Source organism: Stegodyphus dumicola, chromosome 11 (assembly GCF_044657685.1).
Source record: "Stegodyphus dumicola isolate Sdum_Otavi_A_Nest chromosome 11, ASM4465768v1".
Classification (NCBI taxonomy): Eukaryota; Metazoa; Arthropoda; class Arachnida; order Araneae; family Eresidae; genus Stegodyphus; species Stegodyphus dumicola.
Genome location: NC_140778.1, coordinates 21,359,492 through 21,382,681, shown reverse-complemented (window position 1 = coordinate 21,382,681; position 23,190 = coordinate 21,359,492). Strand labels below are relative to the sequence as shown.

The following is a 23,190-nucleotide window of genomic DNA, read 5'->3' as shown; positions in this document are numbered from 1 at the left end:
AGTATTATTCTTTGAATAACAACTTAATTTTTTACATGTGAGTGGTTTTTCTCTAGTTAGAAAATAAATATTTCCTGCATGAGTTTTAACCCACTAACGTGGATTGATAAAAGTCTCTGATAATTTGAAAATCGGGAATGATAGTACCGAGATAAGTTAAATGGCAATAAATTTCTTTTAAATATAATCATATATATACATATACATATACATATACATATATATATATATGATGTACCAGCTTTTGTCAGGAATAAACAGATTGTTGAAGAATCATCAATGTAGTCGTAGCTTAAATTATCAGACGATAGTTTTAAAAAACAGGATCCATTTATTATATTTCAGGAGAAAATAGCAATTACAAAAATCTGATCTCCGGAGTAAATAAAAAAGAACTACTAATAACATTTTGTATGAAGTTTACTGCATCGTGACATTTAAGAAAAAGCCCCGATATTCCTTTTGCGAGTCTTTTTATAGTCCCTGGAAAGGCGGAGCTTCCATGAAATGACGTCAGCCTCGTCAGCCAATCCAGTTCGCTTGAAATATTTCCAGAACATTCTAAAACTGTACGTGTAGAAAAGGCGGGAAAAACAACTTGACTACGGGGCTGTGGATTTAATTCCACGTACTTTCAAATAAGAGAACGTCGCCATTAAAAATGAAAGGAACATACAGTTAGAATTTCAAGTGTATTCTTGACTATGGAATTTTATTATTACATATATACAGGGTGATTATAATTAAAGTTTAAGTTTCAAAACGCTATAAAAAAGAACCACTCATGAAAATGACGTCAAATTTGAAAGGAATGTTATTGAAGAAGGCGGAAAGCGTATGGCAGAAGAAAAAATTTAGTTTCAAAAGTTAGCAACAGATGGCGCTGCAAGCGGAAGAAGACGTAAATTAAAATGTTAGTTAAATTTCAGTGTTATAAAGCCGCCAGGTACCAGGCTGTTCCTCATTTCGCGTCTCAGACGTTCGCCATGGGTGTTTCACTGCAGGACCGCGCTCTGCTGGTAAAGCTGTATTACAAGAATGATGATTGTGCAAGAGTAGCTCTGCAAAAATTCAGTACACTGAAGGGTATAAAAGAAAGCGTTGGTCCAATGAGTGTCTTAGGTCTAAAGAAAATGATGCAAAAATTCGAAACGACAGGTTCGTTTGATGTGCAATCTGGTAGAGGGAGAAAACGAGTGCATTCGACGGTAGTTGAAGAAGTGGCCACAGCATTACAGGAGGGGTCGCCGGTGGTGTGCAACCGTGCAGTGCACGAGGAATTGCCCGAACATTGGACAGGCCTACGAGCACGGTGCTGAAAATTATACGAAACATCCTGCAATGCTATCCGTACAAAATTGGCCATGTGCAGGAGTTGCTTCCGCCTGACCTGACAGCTAGGGAGACGTTTGCGTTAGAAGTCCTGGCTCGCAGGGAAGTGGATAATGAATGGCCGTGGAAAATTTTGTGGACAGATGAAGCCCATTTCCATCTGACAGGGTACGTGAATACCCAGAATTGTCGAATATGGGCAACAGAAAATCCACTGGCAACGCACCCCGTACCACTTCATCCTGAAAAGGTCACGGTATGGTGTGGCTTTACGGCATCATTCATCCTAAAACCATATTTTTTCGAGCAGACGGCTGCTTCCGGTCCTGTTACCGCAACCGTCACTGGTCAGAGGTATGCGTCTCTTTTGCGCAACCACGTGATTCCAGCTCTGCAACAGCGTGGATGTGTAGATGAAATCATTTTTATGCAAGATGGCGTTCCTCTGCACATTGCACATCCCGTGAAGCAGCTGCTGAGGCGCCATTTTGGAAATGCTCGAATTATCAGCCGTCATTTCCCTACAGCCTGGCTGTCCCGATCGCCTGATCTTACTCCGTGTGATTTCTGGCTGTGGGGATATCTGAAGGATGTTGTGTTCCGTGCTCCAATTGCAAATTTAGCGGAATTAAAGGCACGCATTTCGCAACACATTCTGAACATCACCCCGGAGACACTGCGATCCGTTGCGGAACGTGCTGTTTGTCGCTTTCAACTTGTTGCACACAACGGTGGATACCATATTGAACATGTTTTGTGCCAGTCTCGCGACAGTTCCGAACTTCTTTGATGAATGGTTCTTATGCGGTATGTCGCCGCAAAACTCTTGAGACCGATTTGTCCCTTTCGATGTGATATGTACAGTCATGCAAATAAAATTATTCAACAATTCTAATTTCTCAATGCGTTTTAATGTGTAACTTCTACCTTAGCCATTGTTTTACGAATCGTTTATCGTTTCTCGTCGTGATTCTGCCGCTTACAGCGCCATCTGTTGCTAACTTTTGAAACTACATTTTTTCTTCTGCCATACGCTTTCCGCCTTCTTCAATAACATTCCTTTCAAATTTCACATCATTTTCATCAGTGGTTCTTTTTTTATAGCGTTTTGAAACTTAAACTTTAATTATAATCACCCTGTATATAAACCATTGAGAAATGATTATATTCAATGATTTATGAATAAATCAATATATATGTAGATTCAGTGAAGATAATGATTTATGAATATATGTGTAGATTCAGTTGCTATGTAACAAGTGGACTAACTAACTAACGACTAACAAACGGACTGTTTTGAATTAGAAAAAAGAGAGGAGGAAGGAAGAAAATTGAAACAGAATATACAGTGAAAAATTATTACAATTTTAATTGTTAAAATAATAGTAAATATAAGTTACACATTTTATAATATAAACATTATAGAAGAATAGTAAATATAAATAATTATATTTATATTTACTATTCTATGATTTATGAATATAACATAAATCATAGAATCATTTATATTCAATGATTTATGAATATTTGCCATATATGTTTTGGTAATTTGAAAAATTCAAGTAGGTGTACGATGTTCAAATCGATTTATTATTGATTGATTAATGTAAGGATTTTACTACGTATTTTATTTATCAGTGGGCTTATTTCCTCGTGAGCTTTTTACTGTGTGGGCAAATTTCTGTGTGGGTTTTTTTCCTGTGAGCATTTATACCTGTGAGCATTATTCTGTGAGCATTATTCCTGTGAGCTTTGTTCCTGTGGGCATTTTTCTGGTCACCATATCTAAATACCGCACAAGTTTATTTTCTTTTTGATGTAATTTAAAGTTTAATATATTTTTCACAGCTGAATAGTCTTTCTTAACCCTGTACGGAAAATAGAAATAATTACGCAAATTCTGACATTTCTCAATGGTTTATATATATATATATATATCTGTGATTATATTTAAAAGAAATTTCTTGCCATTTAACTTATATCGGTATTATCATTCCCGATTTTCATATTATCAGAGACTTTTATCAATACACGTTAGTGGGTTAAAACTCATGCAGGAAATATTTTTTTTCTAACTAGAGAAAAACCACTTACATATAAAAAATTAAGTTGTTATTCAAAGAATAATACTTACTACGTCTAAGACTTTAAGAATTGAAAGACCGAGTGATGTAATGTTAAACCTACCTTAAAGAATTTTAAATTCACTAATATTTAACTTTTTTTTCGTTAAAAATATAAAATGTGATTCAACACATTTTTATTTTGAAGATAATGATTTATGAATACAAGGGTTAATCAATATTTTAAAGAAAATAGAAACTGTATTATTCATCATGTGTTTCAGAAAAATAAGCATAAAAACACGTAGTTCATTTCACTTCATACTTTAAAATTATTGGAAATGATTTTTAAAAATTAAAGATCTTATATATAGCACCGCGTGATACCCTGTACGGTATATTAAATTTCACACATATATTTTGCTGCATTTCATTTGAGGTTATTTCCTCGAATTTCATGAGAAATATATTTCTCGAGCTCTCACTTCGCAACAAAATGAAAATACATAAAAACTCAAAGCATCTTTATTAAAAATTGTAAGAAAAAAGAAAAACTTAAAATACAAACTACAGTTAAAAATTTTTAAAAAAAAATTTAAAAACCGGAAAGGTTTCAGATTTTAAATTACGTCCAAAGGGGCGTTTTTAACCGATTTGTGTGTTACCTTTATTTATTAAATATCACGTTCCTTTCACTTAAACCATAAAATTCAGTTCAATAGCAATGTGGCAAAATAATTCTAAAATGAGTATATCTTTAGGATTTCCGATAGACAGTTCCGCGCGCTGGAGATAAAAAGGTTTTTTCTCCCGTAGAGTGTTGCCATTCTCTTTATGGTTGAGCTTGTTACTCAAAAATTCGTTAAAGGTTTATAAAATATGAAATCGATCATAAAGCAAATTTCAAATTTCAAATTTGATCTTCCAAATGCCCATATTCGTAGGAGGATTACGTCATTCAAAATTCGATGGCTCTATGTATCATTGTTTTATCACAATGCGAGAAATATACATATATTTATGCGAATTTTTCATTATTTAATTCCTTCGAACATAATGCAGGACTCTAACATTTGGTGGCAACAGTTTGAAAAGTGAAACGGACATTTATAGTGATTCAACGCAAAATCGCAAAACGAAAACAATAGTCCTTCAGGGACAAAGCCCCCTTTAGACTAAAAAAAAAAAAAATAAAATAAAATAAATTAAAATTAGAGCTTTCACGCAGAAATACGCAATTCGGCCAGCGGGCAGGAAGACAGATTTTTCCGGTGCGCAAAATTCAAAGTTTAATTTTGATTTCCACTCAGCAAAAGGATGCAAAAGTTGGTGCACAATCTGATTTAAATTACTGTTCTACAAAGACTTTCAAATGTAAGCAAAAGGCGGCCTCGTTATACTAAGAACCATTTAAATTTTTAAATCGTAGATAATTTTACAACTATTGCATGGAAACTAACTGAAAGGATAAAATCCTTAACCGAGGTATAAGAAGAACATAATTCAGTCACTTTCAATGCGTGAAATGCACAATTGGCCAACATATAAGAATAAAAAAAGGAGATCACCAAACCAGGTAACAGAGTGAGTGTATATATATATAAGAAAAATCCTAGTTCGTACTAGAAGATATATCTTTAAATTATATACTATATATATATATATATATATATATATATATATATATATATATATATTTATTTAAATTTAATTTAACTTTACTGTATAGAGTACTGTATAGAGAGAGAGAAAGAGAGCTTATATATATGTGTGTAATGATGAGATTTATTTCCTTGCAGTAAATTAATGAGAAATGAGTGCTTGACCAGGGAAAACATGATTCTGCAGTCGCGAGTCGATAAAGGATTAGAAGATCACTGAAAATAGCAATTACGTAGCAGATGTCGGGAACTTTTGAAGAATCACAAAATCGCTTGATATTCCAAATATATCTTTATTACTTGTTGCACTTCACGAATGGGCCCAATCTGCATCCCACAATTTTGATGATGGCGCATTACATTTTGAACAAAAAAACCCGAACACGAGACTTCCTATAGCTAGCAAGCATAGATAGAGTAAACAGGAGGGGAGTTGAGTTGCAACGGTATTTATAGTGAAATTTTTCGTTAATCTCATTGGCTAAAACTTATAGGCAATGCAGAACTTTTAAGATGCCATAATGCGGAAATAGTTTTCAGGTATGACGCAGGTTCGAGAATATTATTACTAGAGAGAAAGTACTAATTCAGAAGTCAAACAACAAAAATCAGCGTTAATTTACAAAATTTTCACTGAAAATTTTGTAAATTAACGCTGATTTTTGTTGTTTGACTTCTGAATTAGTATTTATTCGGCGTGTTATTGTGTCTTAATTAGAGAGAAAGTACTCAAATTACAAATGAGCAAACAAGAGGCTTTTTAAGTTATAAATTTGATTTGCATATTTTTTATCTTACACACACGCATATATGTATACTAGAACGTCCGGCGGTCATACGAAATGACCGCTGTTCTAGATATTATAAACTGTAAATAAAATGATTTGCGCAAAGGTGTCTGCTAATTTAAGCTGAATTACACAGGGCAGGCGGCGAGGACGCCCCACGGGGTTTCCCCCTTCTACTTGCTTAATTGCTTAAAGTAAAGTTCAATGAAAGAAACCACTGGCGGTACATTTTTTAAGAGCCACCGCTAGCTCAATAAATAAAGGTTATTTAAAAAATAAAATGTTAATTCACATGTCAAAGATCTCTTTGTACACAACATTTCTTGCGTAAATCTTCCTATCATTTTTAAGCTCGCCTTGCAGAGGACCATCCATTATTTTTAAGTTTACGTCCGTTCTTTCACGAAAACTTGAACAGGCAACATAAAGTTGACCGTGTCCAAATGCAAGCTCAGGTAAAAAAAAAAAAAAATGCCAACATGCTTAAGCGTTTGGCCCTGAGACTTATGGATGGTCACAGCAAAGGCAAGTTTTAGAGGAAATCGTCTGCGTCTCAATTGAAACGGCAACCCTGTGCCGTGGCAACTTCACCCCATTGGCTAGTACAGTTACGCAAGCAACTAATAAGCTATCGGCAACAAACAGACACTTAAGCAGCATATATATATATGGCGTAAAGTAACATCTTCTCCTCCGAAACGACTGGCTCACGGGCTTAGCGAAGCACACCGTTGGATTCTGCAGGTCCGTGGCACGCCATTTTGACCATTCGCGTCTTCTTGGGATTTTAATTAGCCAAGATATTAATTAAAAACTAATTTCCCCCTACGTTTTCCCTACATTTTCCTTTTTCTTTCTTGGGTTTTCCCTATTAGAGGGATTTGGCTACTTGTTAAATTCTTTTTTCTCGATTATCTGCGGAACGGCGCCGAGTTGAAATTCGAGACGCGTATCCTCGGATTCCAAAAAATTCTTCGAATCCATCGATACCGTTCTCATCTTCGTGCGACTTTAATCGGCCGAGATATTAATTAAAAATTGCGGAAACGTTAATTTCCGCGCTCATTTTTCCGAGTGGCTACAATAAACTATCGGCGACACACACTTCAGCCGCTTAGATATATATAAAGACATGATATCCTTACTAATATTATAAATGCGAATGTGAGTTTGTTTGTGTGTTTGTTTGTTACGCTTTCACGCCTTAATTACTAAACCGATCATAATGAAATTTTGAAGAAATATTTTTGATATATTAAAAAAGGTTTTGATGTATTAGAAAGGCTATAAAATATCTTCGTACGAAATTAATTAGCCGAGATATTAATTAAAAACTACTTTTCCCCTACATTTTTCACTTACTTTTCTGGGTTTTTTCCTGTTAAAGGGATTTGGCTACGTGCCAATTTATATTTTCACAATTATCTATGGAACGGCGGTTAGTTGAATTTCAAGATACATATCCGCTGATTCCAAAAATTCTTCGAAATCCATCAATACCATTCTCATCTTCGTACGACTTTAATCAGCTAAGATATTAATTAAAAACTCTGAAAACGCTAATTTGAGTGCGACTCAATAGCGACATTAGGGACTTTTTCTTGAATCTTCCCGTATGGGTCCAATAAATTGGTGATAAAAAATATAACTTTTGATCTAATTATCCAAATTTCTCGAAATTTAAAAACTTGTGTCGCTCTCTGAATGATAGGAACTTTGGTGGTGTAACTGTTTTTGTCGCTTAAGGGGACTCGTACACCTTAAACCCCTCATGATCTTCGAAAATGTGACTGTTGCAAGAACTGGGATATTTTACTTATTTTAAAAGCAATTACTTCCAACGTTTTACAGCTGGCTACATAATATAGCTGCTTTGGAAACTAGTAACCAGAAAGTTTGTGTTGCCACAAATATGTTTGTAATTTAATCCTCTTTGTGACAAAATATTTCGCCATGTTTCCACCTTGCGCGCATGATATTTTAAAAATGGTTAATGGAACATACTTGAAATTGGATGGAATTCTTTACATGGGCACTATTTTCTAACTGAACCAAGAATTTGGTGAATATTTTAATACTGAAAAATTTTATGGACAAAAACATTACAAATCTTGTTAATAAAATACATTTTATTAACTCAACTCAAAATAAAATAAAAATTTAACATGAAATTTTTACAATTTTAGGTTCACAGTAGTTTTTAAATGTTATAAAAGCTATATATTAAATATGGAATTAAATTATGAAACAGAATGTTTCAAACTGTGCGCTCAAGTTGGAAACATGACGAAAAATGTTGTCACAAAGCGGATTCAATTATAAAAATGTTTGTGGCAACACAAACTTTCTGATTACTATTTCAGAAAGCAGCTATATTATGTAGTCAGCCGTAAAAAGTTGATAATAATTGCTTTTAAAATAAATAAGTTATCCCAATTCTTGCAACAGTCACCTATTGGAGCATCTTATGGGTTTTAAGGTGTATGAGTCCCCTTAATTACTTCTAGCTTAATCACAGACGAAACAATACTCCACATGCTATTGTTAATTCTTTGATGACAGGCTGCCATTCGAAAGTGACGGAGGGTATCCGGTCGACCGTTGGGTTGGCGTAAAAGTCAAAGTTCACGAATTTACACATGGAAAATCATTTTAAAATTAATAACTTCTAATTATCTTACCGACTTGAAACTATTATCAACATTTCGACTTTTGTGATATATTTAATGTTTTGTTTCGTATTTATTTAAAGATCTATTCATTCGTGTTATATACTTCTGTTACTGTTGCTTGAAAAATTGCATTTACATTTTATATTCTTTACATTTTACTGTGTGCGATAAAAAATTTTGTTTTATCATTTTAAGGCGCTGGAGTGTCCTTTATTTTGAAATTTTACGCGGAGTGTATTTTTAAGATTCACGCGGAATTGAAACTTATTTAAGACATCAACGCGAGCGAAGCCGCGGGTAAAGCTAGTAAATACATAAAGAAACTTAATGAGATACATTCCGATGACCTCACTGATCACGTGACTTATGTATACCTTTTGTAAACAAACAATGTGCAGATGACCTCAGAGATCACGTGACTTATGTACAGCTAATGCAAGCAAGCAAGGTCATTCTTCCTCTTCTTCTCTTGCGGAATGTATCTCACAGAGCAAAAATAAAAAAACGAATTTTTATACCCGTCCTGCGCTATAGCTGCAGGTCTGAAGTGAAATAAACTTACAGCATCTAAAGTTAAAAGTAAATTGGAGTAACGCAAAGCAAGACAATTCCTCAACAACATAATCCTTGTATAAGATGCTTAATGCAAAATATAACCAATTCAAAGCTAAAAAAAGGATCCTAGTAGTACAAACTCGAAAACTAAAAATGAAAAAGGGAAAAAATGTACAAGAAATAAAAATATAAAAATGAATTCCTTTTTACTGAAACTCCAATTCAAACACCTCATCAGGGAAAAATGAATTAAAGCTTCATAAAAGTTGATTAATATGCTTCGAAAACGTATTTCTTTCTCCTGGCTCATTTGAGATTAAAAACCGAAAAAATAAATAAATTTTCATTACATTAAAATTCAAATAAAACCGAAAAAATTGGTTCTCAAATGCACCACAATTTCCCATACGCGCCTACGAGATACTTGGAAAAAAGAAAAAAAAAAAAAAAAAAAAAAAAAAAAAACATTGTTTCAAACTAATACACAAAAAAATCCATAAAACTTTAGACTATGTAAAATGACCATTCGGAAGAAGTAACAAATTGGCAAATTGGTCTAAAAATAAACGGGGGTTAGCATACCTATGTCTTGACGTAACACCCAGAGTAAACAGTCAATACAAGTAAGGTCTGCCGATCTTCCTGGTAAATGCACAGGACCATCCCTGCCGATCCCGTGTTAAGAATACGTTTCGAATGTAATTTCGAACACCTTCTTTGATGACGATCGTCGGATTTTGTTCTTATTTCTTGGTTTCCACTGCACTAAGCATAATAAACATACATTCTCACCCTGTTCGTGACGTTCCTTTCTTGCGTTTTGTGTCCTAACTACAGCACATGGAAAGCATCTCCGACCGGCATTGCTATGTGTTTAATCATCGTCTAGGTATAATCTCTCGTGAAAGTTATAACCAATTTGCTGAAACACCTTGTGTATTGTACAGGCGCAGTGAGATAGCTTCTCCGTAAAGCAGTTTTAGGGGTGCCATAAAAGGGCGAGGAAGGCAGGGTTGCCACATTTGGCCATAAATCGCTCATTCGGCGACAAAATTTGCGCTATTCCATAGACAGAGGGAGAACCTTCTGGAACGAATTCTTACCGGTTAAGCCCAGAATGTTCTCGAACACAAGCCGAAAGCTGTATAAACCCTGCTGCTCCGCAGTCAGTGTGTGTGCCTCGTCGAGTGCCTCGCATAGAAGGCGAGATAGTTAGTATCGAGTTGGTGTCTCGTCTAGCGAGTCAATCCCTGCGGAGTCCATCGAGTTGACAGCCGGGCAGCGAGTGCCGAGGGAGTCGTCGAGGGCCCCAAAGGAGTCTCTTAATGTATCGCGGTTAGTGCATCGTCGAGAGAGCGTGTTGAGCTCCGGAAACGACTGAACCGAAGAGTCGGGACCTGTGCTCTGTGTGTCGTCAAGTGCATCGCCATTTGTGGCGTGGAGAGTCAGAAGAGTACGTGGAGTTCCGAGAACGACCGAGCAGAGTCGGGAGCTGTACTCTGGTACTTTGCAGTGAAGCTGTCTCCACCGTGATAGTCTGATAACCTGGAGGCTGTGTCGCTGATCGTGTCAGCGTGTTTACAGTAGTTCGTCGACGACTGTAAAAACGTGCTTTTTGAGCTGTCTTGTCAATACTGGCTAATAAAATGTTTTTCGATACTTCATCAAGTAGTGTCGTCATTATTCACTCCAAATCCTCACGAACTCCGTACGAACGTGAAGGAAGAAAATAATGTAACAACTGGTGTCAGAAGTAAGAAAGATCGTAACAATATAAATCTCATATATAGTTATATAGAGACATACAAAAATATGAAAAGCTAGAACAGTTTGTTTGAATTTGCCTCCTTTAGAAAACATCAGGTTGCACACTATATCGAAATCTAAGTAATTTGCTAATTTGTTGTGTTTTTATTTCAGAATAATGTCCGGTACATACAAGTTCTCGCTTTCTGTTTATATTTTTGTTGTATATTGCAAAGACTAAATATGAAGAGAATGCCTGTAAAATTTTTCTTTCCCTTAGGACTGTTTCCCTGGCCGCTTCAAGGTAGCTTACTGTGTGAACTGCCCTCCTTTGGCCGATGTCGTGTGGAAATTGTTCAAACCACTTATCAGAGAAAAATACAGGAAAAGGGTATGTTTCTCCTTTCAATCGATATTATTAATTTCGTAATAAACAGGAGTATAAGCTCCACGTAATTTCAGGAAATTGTTGAATACCTGACTGTAATACAGCTATACTCTCATTTAATTATTCACTCATAAAAGTTTAGTAAATTTTAATTGTCATTTTCTAATTCATACAATTTTAGTAAAAAAGTTAACTCTTTCTTTCGGTTATTAAAACACACTTTTAATTTCAAAATAAAGTATTAACTTTAATGTGAAAATTTATTAAAAATCATTTCTGTAATTATTTTTAAAATTATCTCACTATATATTTTAAGTTGTCTTTTACTGTACAGGTGTGTTCAAGTAACATGTATGACCTAACAAAGGAAACTCTAGACCAAAAATTACAACTGGCAGCTACAATTAAGGATGGTCAAAATAGAAAATTACCATAATTATTGCATTGTGTAATAATTTGGGTCAAATAATTATGCCAAGGACTTAGACTACCTTCCAATAATTAAAAAAACAATAAAATTATTTCACTAGGTATTTTATGTTGCCTTTTGCTATATAGGTGTGTTCAAGTAATATATATAACATCACAAAGGAAACTCTAGACCAAAAATTACAACTGGCAGCTACAATTAAGGATGGTCAAAATAGAAAATTACCATAATTAATGCAAAGTGTAATAATTTGCGTTAAATAATTATGTCAAGGATTTAGACTACCTTCTAATAATTAAAAAAACAATATAATTGTTTCACTATGTATTTTATGTACCCTTTTGCTATATAAGTGTGTTCAAATAATATGTATGACCTAACAAAAGGAACTGTAGGCAAAAATTACAACTGGCAACTGCAATTAAGGACAATCAAAATAGAAAATTACCATAATTATTGCATAGTGTAATAATTTGCGTCAAATAATTATGTCAAGGATTTAGACTACCTTCTAATTAATTAAAAAACAATAAGTTATTAAAAAAACTAAATATGTTACTGAACTTTATTAGAAATTGGTATCTTTTCTTATTATTTTTATAATATGTATTAAATTTTCGTAAAACCTTTGCAAGAATAAAAATGAAATTATATTATGCTCATATAAAATTAGCAAGGAAGTACATAAAAACTTTATTAAGACGATGATACTAAGCCAAATGCTAATATTTGTAAACTGTTGACTTTCTATACCTATCCCCACGTAATCAAAGCGCTTGTGTAGATCTTACTGAGCATATTTGGGAGCACTTGCAAGATAAAATCAATGAAGTCAGAATTTCCAAAACAAATGTCCTTGGGGAAAACTCGTGACGGATGGTAAGAAACAGAAGCATATCTGAATCAAAAGCTTATTATATCCTGCCTGGAAGTCCCAATAAATTTCTGAAAAGGAAAGCAGGCTCAGTATATTATTAGAAAAAATTTATGGAGTTTCCTTAATACGCTTGTCTGCCTCGATATTTTCTTGACAATTACTTTTCCGTTTGTTCACGAAAAGTGTAAAATTTAATATTTATTTCATTTTATTTTTAATTAATTTTAAGATTTTTTGACTTCGTTCAGCTCTAATATATGGTATGTAATAAAAATATTTAGTCTCAATCAAATATTAAGTTATTTCTCAAAATATGTCTTAAAGCTTGTTCTGCCCCAATACTGTTAACTTACTGTAGCTATAATCGACGACTTCAGTTTTTACACATTTAACAGCTATCTATTTGTGTGCCTCCGTTACGATTAAAAACGGTCTAATTATAATCGTCGAGTAGAAATCATAAGCATATATCTCTTGGCTTTTCAGAAATTCCTCCAGGAAAGCATCCTTCTTTTAGGCAGCTAATTGCCATTTTCAAATATCCAAATCTAACCTCTTGGGGTCAATACCAGCGTGACAGATAAGATTATGCTTTTTCAAGGTCAAGCATTTCTCTTCCCGGCGCTGGATACTATGACGTATCTTATCTATCTGCTCACCTTGCTATCACGCATCCATTTGTTTCGTATGAAAAACTGTTTAAAATAATTGTAGGTGTGTGCCATTGAAAGAAAGATGCACGACGTTTTCCGTCTTTTCACAAAAAAATCGAAGTAATTCGTTTTCGACAAATAATCAATTTTCAGCATAAGTTATTCGTTTTCAACAACTAATCAGCGATCAGTATAAGTAATTCGTTTTCAACAACTAATCAGCTATCAGCGTATGTTATTCGTTTTCAGCAACTAAACAGCTATCAGCATTTTTAATTCGTTTTCAACAAATAATCAGCTATCAGCATAAGTTATTATTTTTCAACAGATAATCAGCTATCAATCAGATTTTCAACAACGAATCAGCTATCAGTTTAAGGGGACTCGTACACCTTAAACCCCTCATGATCTTCGAAAATGTGACTGTTGCAAGAACTGGGATATTTTACTTATTTTAAAAGCAATTACTTCCAACTTTTTACAGCTGGCTACATAATATAGCTGCTTTGGAAACTAGTAACCAGAAAGTTTGTGTTGCCACAAATATTTTTGTAATTTAATCCTCTTTGTGACAAAATATTTCGTCACGTTTCCACGTTGCGCGCATGATATTTTAAAAATGGTTAATGGTACATACTTGAAATTGGATGGAATTCTTTATATGGGCACTATTTTCTAACTGATTCAAGAATTTGGTGAATATTTTAATACTGAAAAATTTTATGGACAAAAACATTACAAATCTTGTTAATAAAATACATTTTATTAACTCAACTCAAAATAAAATAAAACTGTAACATGAAATTTTTAGAATTTTAGGTTCACAGTAGTTTTTAAATGTTATAAAAGCTATATATTAAATATGGAATTAAATTATGAAACAGAATGTTTTGAACTGTGCGCGCAAGTTGGAAACATGACGAAAAATGTTGTCACAAAGCGGATTAAATTATAAAAATGTTTGTGGCAACACAAACTTTCTGATTACTATTTCAGAAAACAGCTATATTATGTAGTCCGCCGTAAAAAGTTGATAATAATTGCTTTTAAAATAAATAAGTTATCCCAATTCTTGCAACAGTCACCTATTGGAACATCTTATGGGTTTTAAGGTGTCTGAGTCCCCTTAAGTTATTCGTTTTCAACAACCAATCAGCTATCAGCATAAGTTATTCTTTTTCAACAAATAATCAGCTTTTCAACAACCAATCAGCTATAAGTTATTCGTTTTCAACAACTAATCAGCTATCAGCATATGTTATTTGTTTCAACAACTAAACAACTATCAGCATAAGTTATTCTTTTTCAACAAATAATCAGCTTTTCAACAACCAATCAGCTATCAGCATAAGTTATTCTTTTTCAACAAATAATCAGCTTTTCAACAACCAATCAGCTATAAGTTATTCGTTTTCAACAACTAATCAGCTATCAGCATATGTTATTTGTTTCAACAACTAAACAACTATCAGCATAAGTTATTCTTTTTCAACAAATAATCAGCTTTTCAACAGCCAATCAGCTATTAGTATAAGTTATTCGTTTTCAACAACTAATAAACTATCAGCATCGAATACCCCGGTATTCAACCAAATTTTGTAACTGAAAACTAGGACTGAGAACTGCAACTATAGTTTTTAATTGAGAACTAACTTTGTGATAAACCTTTGCAGTGTAATCACAAAGCAATTCGTGATAATTGGTTGTTTTATATCATTTGATAAAGCAGAAAAATTGTCCTAAACAGTCGTTCTTTCGAAATCTTTGAATACGTGATACGTCCTTTACGAGTTACGGACGTCGACGTCATCACGTTGGTTGACCTTGGTCCACAAGAGCAACCCTTGTCGTGTAGTAACCTTGATTATAGGAAGGTTTCTACACATATCCGTAGTATACCCACCCTTGGAGATCATTTATGTTTTTGAATACTAGTGGAAGGGCAGCCGCTATGTAATACACATTAAATGCTTAAAAAATTATACTTTATTTCAGGTAAGACAGACGTGCTCTTGTAAGCATGTTAGGACATCTCGATTTTCATTGTATTGGGCCAGTTCATAAATTCATGCGCATTAAGAGTATGCGTGAAATTCACCCTAACGCATTTACTAAAACAATACAATTTTGATCCTGTTGAAATTTTTCATCGTTTGACTAACATATTATTCAGTTCATTACCAACTTTCCTAAATATCGAACGCATTTTAGTACCCATAGAAGATGAATATAGATAATCAACACCAGCGCGCTGTGCTACATTTTTTTTCGTGTGCTCAATCTGCTACGTTTGCAGCGATAAAAATTAATAGTGTACCTGGTGAACACACTATTAGTGTAAGGACTGCCCAGAAATGGTTCAAAAAATTAAAGTTGGAAATAGCAGCATTGATGATAAACCCGTTTCAGGACGTTTTCAAACAAGGCTGCAAAAAATTACTGAATTTAATTGGGAGCTTTTGCCACATCCTGCTTACTCCCCAGATATTGCCCCAAGTGATTTTTACTTATTTCGTGCCTTACAAATTTTTTTACTGGGAAACAAATTAAATTCTAAACAGGATGTACACAATGAACTTTCAAGTTTTTTTGCATCAAAACCAGAGTCTTTCTACAGCAATGGCATAAAAAAGCTGCCTGTAAGATGGCGAGACATTGTAGATAATGGAGGAAAATATATAATTGATTAAAATGTTAAATTGTGTCGTTTTATATTATTTAAAAATTTACCAAAAAATGACACGAATTTATGGACTGACCCAATAAAATACTCGTAAAAGTTAATGCTTCTAGAGCTTTTGCTGCGAGCAAACGCACGATTTGATTTTTCCGCATGGAACTATCAATTTTTTTTGCAAATGAGCTAGTCTCCTAAACTAATGGTTATATAAAAAAAAGAAAAAAATGCAATCAAAACTAATAAAATCTCTTCAGATTTTACATTATGCCCAGGCGTTTTTTTAACGCCTTGTGCATTACATTTATTTATTAAACATCATGTTCTTCGCACTTAAACCGTAAAATTCAATTCAACAGTAATATCGCAAAATAATTTTAAAATGAGCATGTCATTGAAATTTTCGATACAGAGTCTCGCGCGCTGGAGATAAGAATGCTTTTTTCGTACAGTGTTGCCATTGCTCTCTTTGAAATCGTTGAGTTTTTTAATCTAAAGTTCGTTAAATTTTTACAAAATATGAAATAGTAATAAAACAACCTCCAAATTCCGAATTCGGGCTTCCGGATGCCCATATTCGGCGGAGAATTGCGTCATTCAAAATTTGATGGCTCTAGGTACCGTTGTTTTACCACAATGCGAGAAACATACAGATATTTATGCAGAATTTTCATTATTTAATTTCTTTAAATGTAATACAGGGTTGCAATATTTGGTGGCAACAATTTGAAAAGTGAATCAGCGCAGAAAGTGAATCGATCTAAAATGATATTAATAGCTCTTCTGGGTTACGCCATTTCGGCTAAAAACGTACGTTTTTATTTTAATCAGGCTAGCTAGCGTAATATCATAAAAGTATTTAATGTGTTTTGTTAGATACATCATGAATTAAACGTATTTTTATTTAAATAAAAGCGATAAAGGAGTAAAAAATAAATAAATAATCTGAAAGGTGTCAGATTTTATAACGGTCATCCGAAGAGGTTTGTTAAGGTCTTTTTAATCTCTCGCTTAGCTCGCAGTCTACCATTACTGGGCCCCTTTTTTAGTCAAATGGGACTTTGTTCCTAAAGGACTATTGTTTTCGTTTTCCAATTTTGCGTTGAAAATTTTAAAAGGCTGTATCACTATTCAAATCGTTGCCACCCAATACTATCGCTCTGTATTATATTTGAAGAAATTAAATAATGAAGAATCTTCATAACTGTATGTATGTTTCTCGCATTGCGATAAAATAACGGTACCTAGAGCCATCCAATTTTGAAAGACGTAATTCTACTGCGAATATGGGCATCTGAAAACCCACATTTGAAATTTGGAATTTGTTTTATTATCGATTTCTAACGAATTTTTGATTAACAAACTGAAGGATTTCAAAGCGAGCGATGGCAACGTTGCACAGAAAAAGCATTTTTATATCCAACGCGTGATAGTGCGTATCGCAAATTCGAAAGATATGCTCATTTGAAAATTATTTTGCGATATTGCTGTTTGTTGAGCTGAGTTTTATGGTTTATGGTTTAAGTGCGATAAATAATAAGTAATAAATAAAAGTAACATACAAAATGTAAAAAAAAAAAAAAAAAAAAAAACCCGCACATTTGGACGTAATTTAAAATTTGAAACCTTTCAGACCTTCTTTTTTGTCTTACTAGGCGTCATTTTCTTCACTCTTACGCCAAATATCGGTGAGTCCGATCTGGGCACACCTAGGGTTCGCCGTTTGATTTTAGGCAAGATTTCAAGGTAAACATTTAAAACATATAGAATAAGGAGATTAGCATAAAGCCAAAAAAAAAAAAAAATAGAAATTTCTTTTCAAACCATAAAATTCAATTTTTTACCTAAAAATTTGTCTTCTCCTTTTTAATTTTTTTTAATAAAATCATTACATAACTCGGAAGTCGTCAAATTTGTCTTCCTCTTTTTTACCTAAAAAATATATCCTTTTATACCCTAAAAAAATCTGGAATAATCTTAAATCTTTAAATCTTTAATAATCCTTTTATACCCTAAAAAAATCTGGAAGATTTCTATGAAAAATGAGGGTCTTAAAAAACTAAACATTTGTCTTCCCCTTTTTTACCTAAAAAATATATCCTTTTATACCCTAAAAAAATCTGGAATAATCTTAAATCTTTAAATCTTTAATAATCCTTTTATACCCTAAAAAATCTGGAAGATTTCTATGAAAAATGAGGGTCTTAAAAAACTAAACATTTGTCTTTCCCTTTTTTACCTAAAAAATATATCCTTTTATACTCTAAAAAAATTTGGAAAAATCCTAAATCTTTAAATCTTTAATAATCCTTTTATACCCTAAGAAAATGTGGAAGATTTCTATGAAAAATGAGGGTCTTAAAAAGTAAACATGGCTAAAATATATGAACTGGTTTGTGTTGAACTGCCATCTACTATAAATAAAGAAGGTTCAGAGTAACCTATAGTAACCTATAAATCCATTTTCATTCAATTTTTCTGTGCGTACAGAAGGAAATTTTTAGGTGTGTCCAGACCGGGCACACTGTGCCGCAAAGGGTTAAAGGATGAGAAGGAGCTGAAATAGCAGTGATTCTCAAAAAACATTTCGGGTGGTTTGGTATTTGAACATACAGGTTAGCGATCTTTGGTTTTTAAAAAGTTAATCAATTTTGATTGTGTAAAATACCTGCTATCCATGGGCAAAAGAGTAATACTTCAATTGTCCTCCGAAAAACTTCAAAAATCATGAAACAAACTTATTTAGAAATGGTATATAGTAATGATAATTTAATTAATGTGTTTATTTTCTAGATCGTGGTATGTGGAAGTGACATGAAGCTTCTGCACAAGTATATTCACCCCTCTGTACTTCCTGAAGAATATGGTGGGGTTTTGCCCCCCTCTGACTGCACCGAAGCCGTAGACAAAGTCTTGGAAATCGACGAGGAGTGGGAAAAAGACAAACGTTACGGATTTCGTCACGCCGTCTCTAAGTGTAAACAAGAAGAAGATGATCAGGATCACATCTCAACACAAACCGAAGAGGCCTGTATGGCCTAAGAATAATTAATCATCTGCATGTTCCTCATGCCATAGATGATAATCTAATTACTATCGCCTTATAAGTTACAGTAACATTTTAAAATAACACCAACCGAGAATGTTGGCAACGAAAATGAAATGGACCACAAAATAAACGGTGGATTATTCCGTTCCTTTTTAAATGACTTCGATAGTGCTTTTGTTTTGTTTAAATGAACTGAAGGGAATTACTGCAGTCAGAAAACAAAACAACAATCAGAGTGTTATTAATGCAGTTAATGCAATAACTGCATTAATAAGTTACGAAATCGACATCAATACTTGCAAGAGTGGTGAGAAAGTACTATGTGTGTGCTATAAAAAGTATGATAGCAAAGAAAGAATTTAATTCGAATGGATACGATATGTGCACTTTTCTCTCAGATGGATTTAGAATCAACAGTTTAATTTTATTCCATTTCAAGTAAGAGTACTTATGTGGATTTTTGTTCCATTGCAACTCCAGTCAGTTTTGACATTTCTTGTGCAAAGGCATGGCCATGTGGTTCAAAAAGTTTTTTATTTATTTTCACAAATATTTTGGTATCCATGTAGTATGCGATCTACCGCTTTTAGTTATTTATTTATGTCATAGATGGCACCACTGAAACACTACTTTCAATCATGGGAATGTATACGAAAGCATGAATGAAAATGGCACAGATTTAATAACACATTAAGATCTTAATTCCGCTAAATATAAAGTTATTTGAAAAGGACTGAGTTGACAAATTTGGAGAGTTTTTTAGAAAATATCGCCAAACCATCGATAGTTATCCTAACTCCTGGAAAGCATTATCAACATATTAAAAGAAAACATTGTTAAATAATAAACTGTAAAAATGATGATTAAAGATGTAGTACACAATTAATACGATAATGCAAATTAAAAACACAAATGCGAATTAAAAATGATAGTTGTTTTTCCCAGACACACAGTGATCTGTTTTCGCTTAAGGAAACACCAGTGAACTGCACAAATTCGACATTGCACACATTAAACATTTTACATATATATTACATTATATGTGTCACTGTTTTCTCCCTATACACGCAGCTATCTGTTACTACTACAAGAATTTCAGAGAATTGCAGAAATTCGACATCGCGCACAGTCTAGGCATTGAGCATATCGAGTGTTAGATTATATGATACATTACCGCTGTTTTAATATACAAAAATGCTGAAATATGCCACAATTCCATTAATTGTGATTAACAAAAATAAAGAAATAGAAATAAAATGTGTTGCCAAAAGAAAATCATTACGAAACAATGAAAATGTAGGCTTAATTAAATAAAATCATTACATAACTCGGAAGTTGTCAAATTTGTCTCCCTCTTTTTTCTACAATTCAGGCAATATAAATTCCGGTATTTTTCACAATTTAATAACTATAGCCTGATAAAATAAAAATTTAAAAATTTCATTAGCGTTTATATTGAAATGATCGATAAAATGGAGAAAGGAAATGATAAATGAATAAAACCAGTAGATCACATATTACATGATTATCTGTATGCTCCTTTAATAGATTAAGGAGGTAAATTATTACGACAGTATCTACTGCACAATAAAACGCTGTTAAAGAAATATATTTAAAGGAATCTTAGATTTTTTTGTAATTAAATAATGTGTGAGAGAAGAAACATATCTGGAATCACTGTTTAATCCATTTCAATGTGGTATATTTTATTATATAAGTGCCTTTCTATTATATGCAATTTTTTATAATGTATGTTTTGTGTATTGATGTATTGTTGATGGATGCGTTGGCTTCTTTTTAAGTGAAGCAAAATTTTCAAATGACATTTTTTTTTTTTAAATTTTCGACTAAGTATTAAAGAAATTCCAAAAGGAAGCATAATAGACTATCCTCTTATATGAAATCTGCAACAAATTAAAAATATTTACCTATATGCATATGTGTGAGCATATATACATTTTAATTATTAGTTAAAGAAATCTAAAATCTAATAGACTTTTTTACTTTTAATACCATGTAATTAAATATAATCTATATACAATATATTTAATAGCAAATTCTTATTAGAGCAATAGTATAAGCAAATTAAATAATAATAAAAATATTTAAATAATTGAGCCGTCTAGTACACTATTTAGTATTTTATGAATGGTGCTGAATATCTTCGAAGAAAATTCTACTAGATCTGGTATTTATCCATTAGACAAATCTAAGTGCAAGATTATTCTTCTGTAGACAGACTGAAGGATAACATGTTAAGCTTATTATTTGAATAACATAATATGCATTTGATTTCCATTATAAAATCGTTTACGTGTGCATTAATTTGAAACCTTAAAAGCATATTGACTATTTACACTTAGAAAAACGTGTTTAATATTTCATTGTTTTCATAAGGAATTTTAACATTAGCCATCGTCAATTATCTTTGTGTACTGCGTTGTAAAATTCAATTGTTTCTCTGATATTTGTCTCCATACATATAGTAGTCGCCGCTTAATGTGATCACGCTATTTTCCATACCTATTTTGATAATAATGAATGATATAAAAGCTTTTCTTGAAATTAACAATAGAATTTAATGAATTAAATGTAAATATGAGTAGAAACATATTTTATTGTTTGATCTCCATGCGTAAAATTATCTGTTTTCACTTCAAAAAATTAAGAGAATTGCACAAGCTCGGCATAGCGCACAGTCTCGGCATTACGCATGTTGAACATTATGTAGATTATATATAATGAGAAGATCTTTGAAAATATTGCATTTACAACATTTTGACTGAAAAAAGGCAGTTCAAAATGGATTGTTTGCAAGCTTTATGCAAAAGTTCATTTATGAATGGTTTCTAATGTTTCTGGAAATCATTTGACCGATGCTGTTTTCCAAAGGGCGTTCCTTATATCAGTCTTTATAGGGAATTTGATTGTATGTTCTTCAAAAATTTTTTTACATGATGTGCTTGGATTTGTTTTGGAAAGCCACTGTCAAGTATCGTTTGTCCTTTTCTTCTTCTGAATCAAAAAGACAGACCCGTGTCTGGTGGCTCTCGAAGATATAGTCAATATCAGATATATTCAAAATCTGCGTCAAACTAGACAATAGGTTGCTTTATTGCTTAGTTTTAAATGGTTGACTAAAATAAAAAACCAAGCAGTTGGGTAACTTAATCCCTTGTTTCGTGAAATTTATCAGTCCGCTAGCAAATTTTAAAACTTAGTTTAATCGTTTTTGGAGAATTTAAGTCGGTTTCAAAAATTCGTTCTATAAAATTTTGATAACTTTAATAAACTTGTGGATGACAAAAAAGCGAAATATTTTCCTTGTTTTCGTCTATAAACAACCTGGACTTCTCCCCATATACACAGAGATCAGTTTTCACTTCAAAAATTTCAGAGAAGCTTGGCATCGCGCATAGTTTCGGCATTGCGCACACTGAATTTTATATAGATTATAAAAAATGATAATAATAATTCAATAATAATATCAGAATGATAACATTAACAGCGATCACATGAAGCGGCGTCTAAAATAGTAAGTACAAATGTAAACTATTTAGAGGGATAGTTTGCAGTTTTCTATGAAGTTACGCAGAAGCTGCCAAAATGGCTCGTACCGGAAATGACGTAGTCGAGGTGAACTCACTGACATATACGAATGCTAAAATTTCTTCCAGTAATTTAAATTTTTGAAGTAATGTATCATATTTGAGTGACACCTAATATTGAATCCTTTGTAAGAAACAATCATTCATCTTTAAAATCTATTCTAATATGCAGATTTGAGGTTTTAGTGTACAGTTTACAAAGAGGACAGATACACTATTGATTTTTGAAACAAATTTAATTATTTAAACAACGTATTTTTTATGTCAAAATATGACAAAAAATCAAATGAAAATGATTATAATGTTTTTAGAAAGGAAGCGTTTGTAAAGTTATATATTTACACAAGCCATATACATTACAGTTCTAAGAATTTGTAATTATGTATATTTGTTTAATAAACTTAATATTTTGTATTTTGTAATCTTTTACTTTTCACTTGTTCATCCAAACAACATTCATATTTTAGTGCAGTTTATAAAAAACATCTGATGTGGACACCACATGACTTCCTTGCACGTTCTATAAAATTACTATTCACTTGTTCATCCAAATACGATTCGGGCCCACCAGCGGCCGAGCGGTAAAGTCGCTGAACACTGGTAGTTCGGTCCGAGGTTCGAATCCCGCGAACGGGCTGGCTGCATGGGTGTTTTCGTGGTTTTCCCCATGTGTAACGTGTATACGAGCCAG

The 23,190-nt window shown here is 32.9% G+C and overlaps 1 protein-coding gene across 2 annotated transcripts in view; it reads left to right on the top strand.

Moving 5' to 3' along the window:
• Positions 1-22,921, top strand: part of LOC118195459 (clavesin-2-like) — a 233,562-nt gene extending 210,641 nt beyond the window's left edge. For both annotated transcript variants that reach the window (XM_085826575.1, XM_085826576.1), the window contains 2 exons: positions 11,098-11,208; positions 18,636-22,921. In XM_085826575.1, coding sequence (XP_085682701.1) covers positions 11,098-11,208; positions 18,636-18,884 — 360 coding nt within the window. In that variant the 3' untranslated portion in view covers positions 18,885-22,921. The remainder of the gene's footprint in view (positions 1-11,097; positions 11,209-18,635) is intronic.
• Positions 22,922-23,190: the final 269 nt, after the last annotated feature.